The following is a 214-nucleotide window of genomic DNA, read 5'->3' on the forward strand; positions in this document are numbered from 1 at the left end:
CCACCGCTCCCCGCCATGCTCCACCTTCTCCTCAAACCTGATCCACCTGCGCAGGGAGATGTGCGGGGTCAGCAGCAGGCTGCCCCGTGCCCTGTGCCAGGCAGCAGGACCTGGATCCTGGGTCCATCTCTGACCTTGGCGTGGGGCTGGCATAGGCAGGGAGAGGTCTGGGGGGCTCGGAGGGGGCTGCAGTGGGCTTGCAGAGCAGGAGCAG

At 67.8% G+C, this 214-nt stretch overlaps 1 protein-coding gene across 1 annotated transcript in view; it reads right to left on the minus strand.

Moving 5' to 3' along the window:
* The window catches only part of LOC104463049 (electrogenic sodium bicarbonate cotransporter 1-like), a gene marked incomplete at both ends in the record, with an annotated part of 11,204 nt that extends 11,158 nt beyond the window's left edge, over window positions 1–46 (minus strand). Inside the window, 1 exon segment of the mRNA XM_010075225.1 lies at window positions 1–46. This exon segment is cut by the window's left edge and continues 17 nt beyond it. Within this exon segment, the coding sequence (XP_010073527.1) occupies window positions 1–46 (46 nt within the window).
* Between the last annotated feature and the right edge of the window lie 168 nt (window positions 47–214).

This window comes from Pterocles gutturalis, unplaced genomic scaffold (assembly GCF_000699245.1).
Source record: "Pterocles gutturalis isolate BGI_N339 unplaced genomic scaffold, ASM69924v1 scaffold13152, whole genome shotgun sequence".
In the NCBI taxonomy this organism is placed as follows: Eukaryota; Metazoa; Chordata; class Aves; order Pterocliformes; family Pteroclidae; genus Pterocles; species Pterocles gutturalis.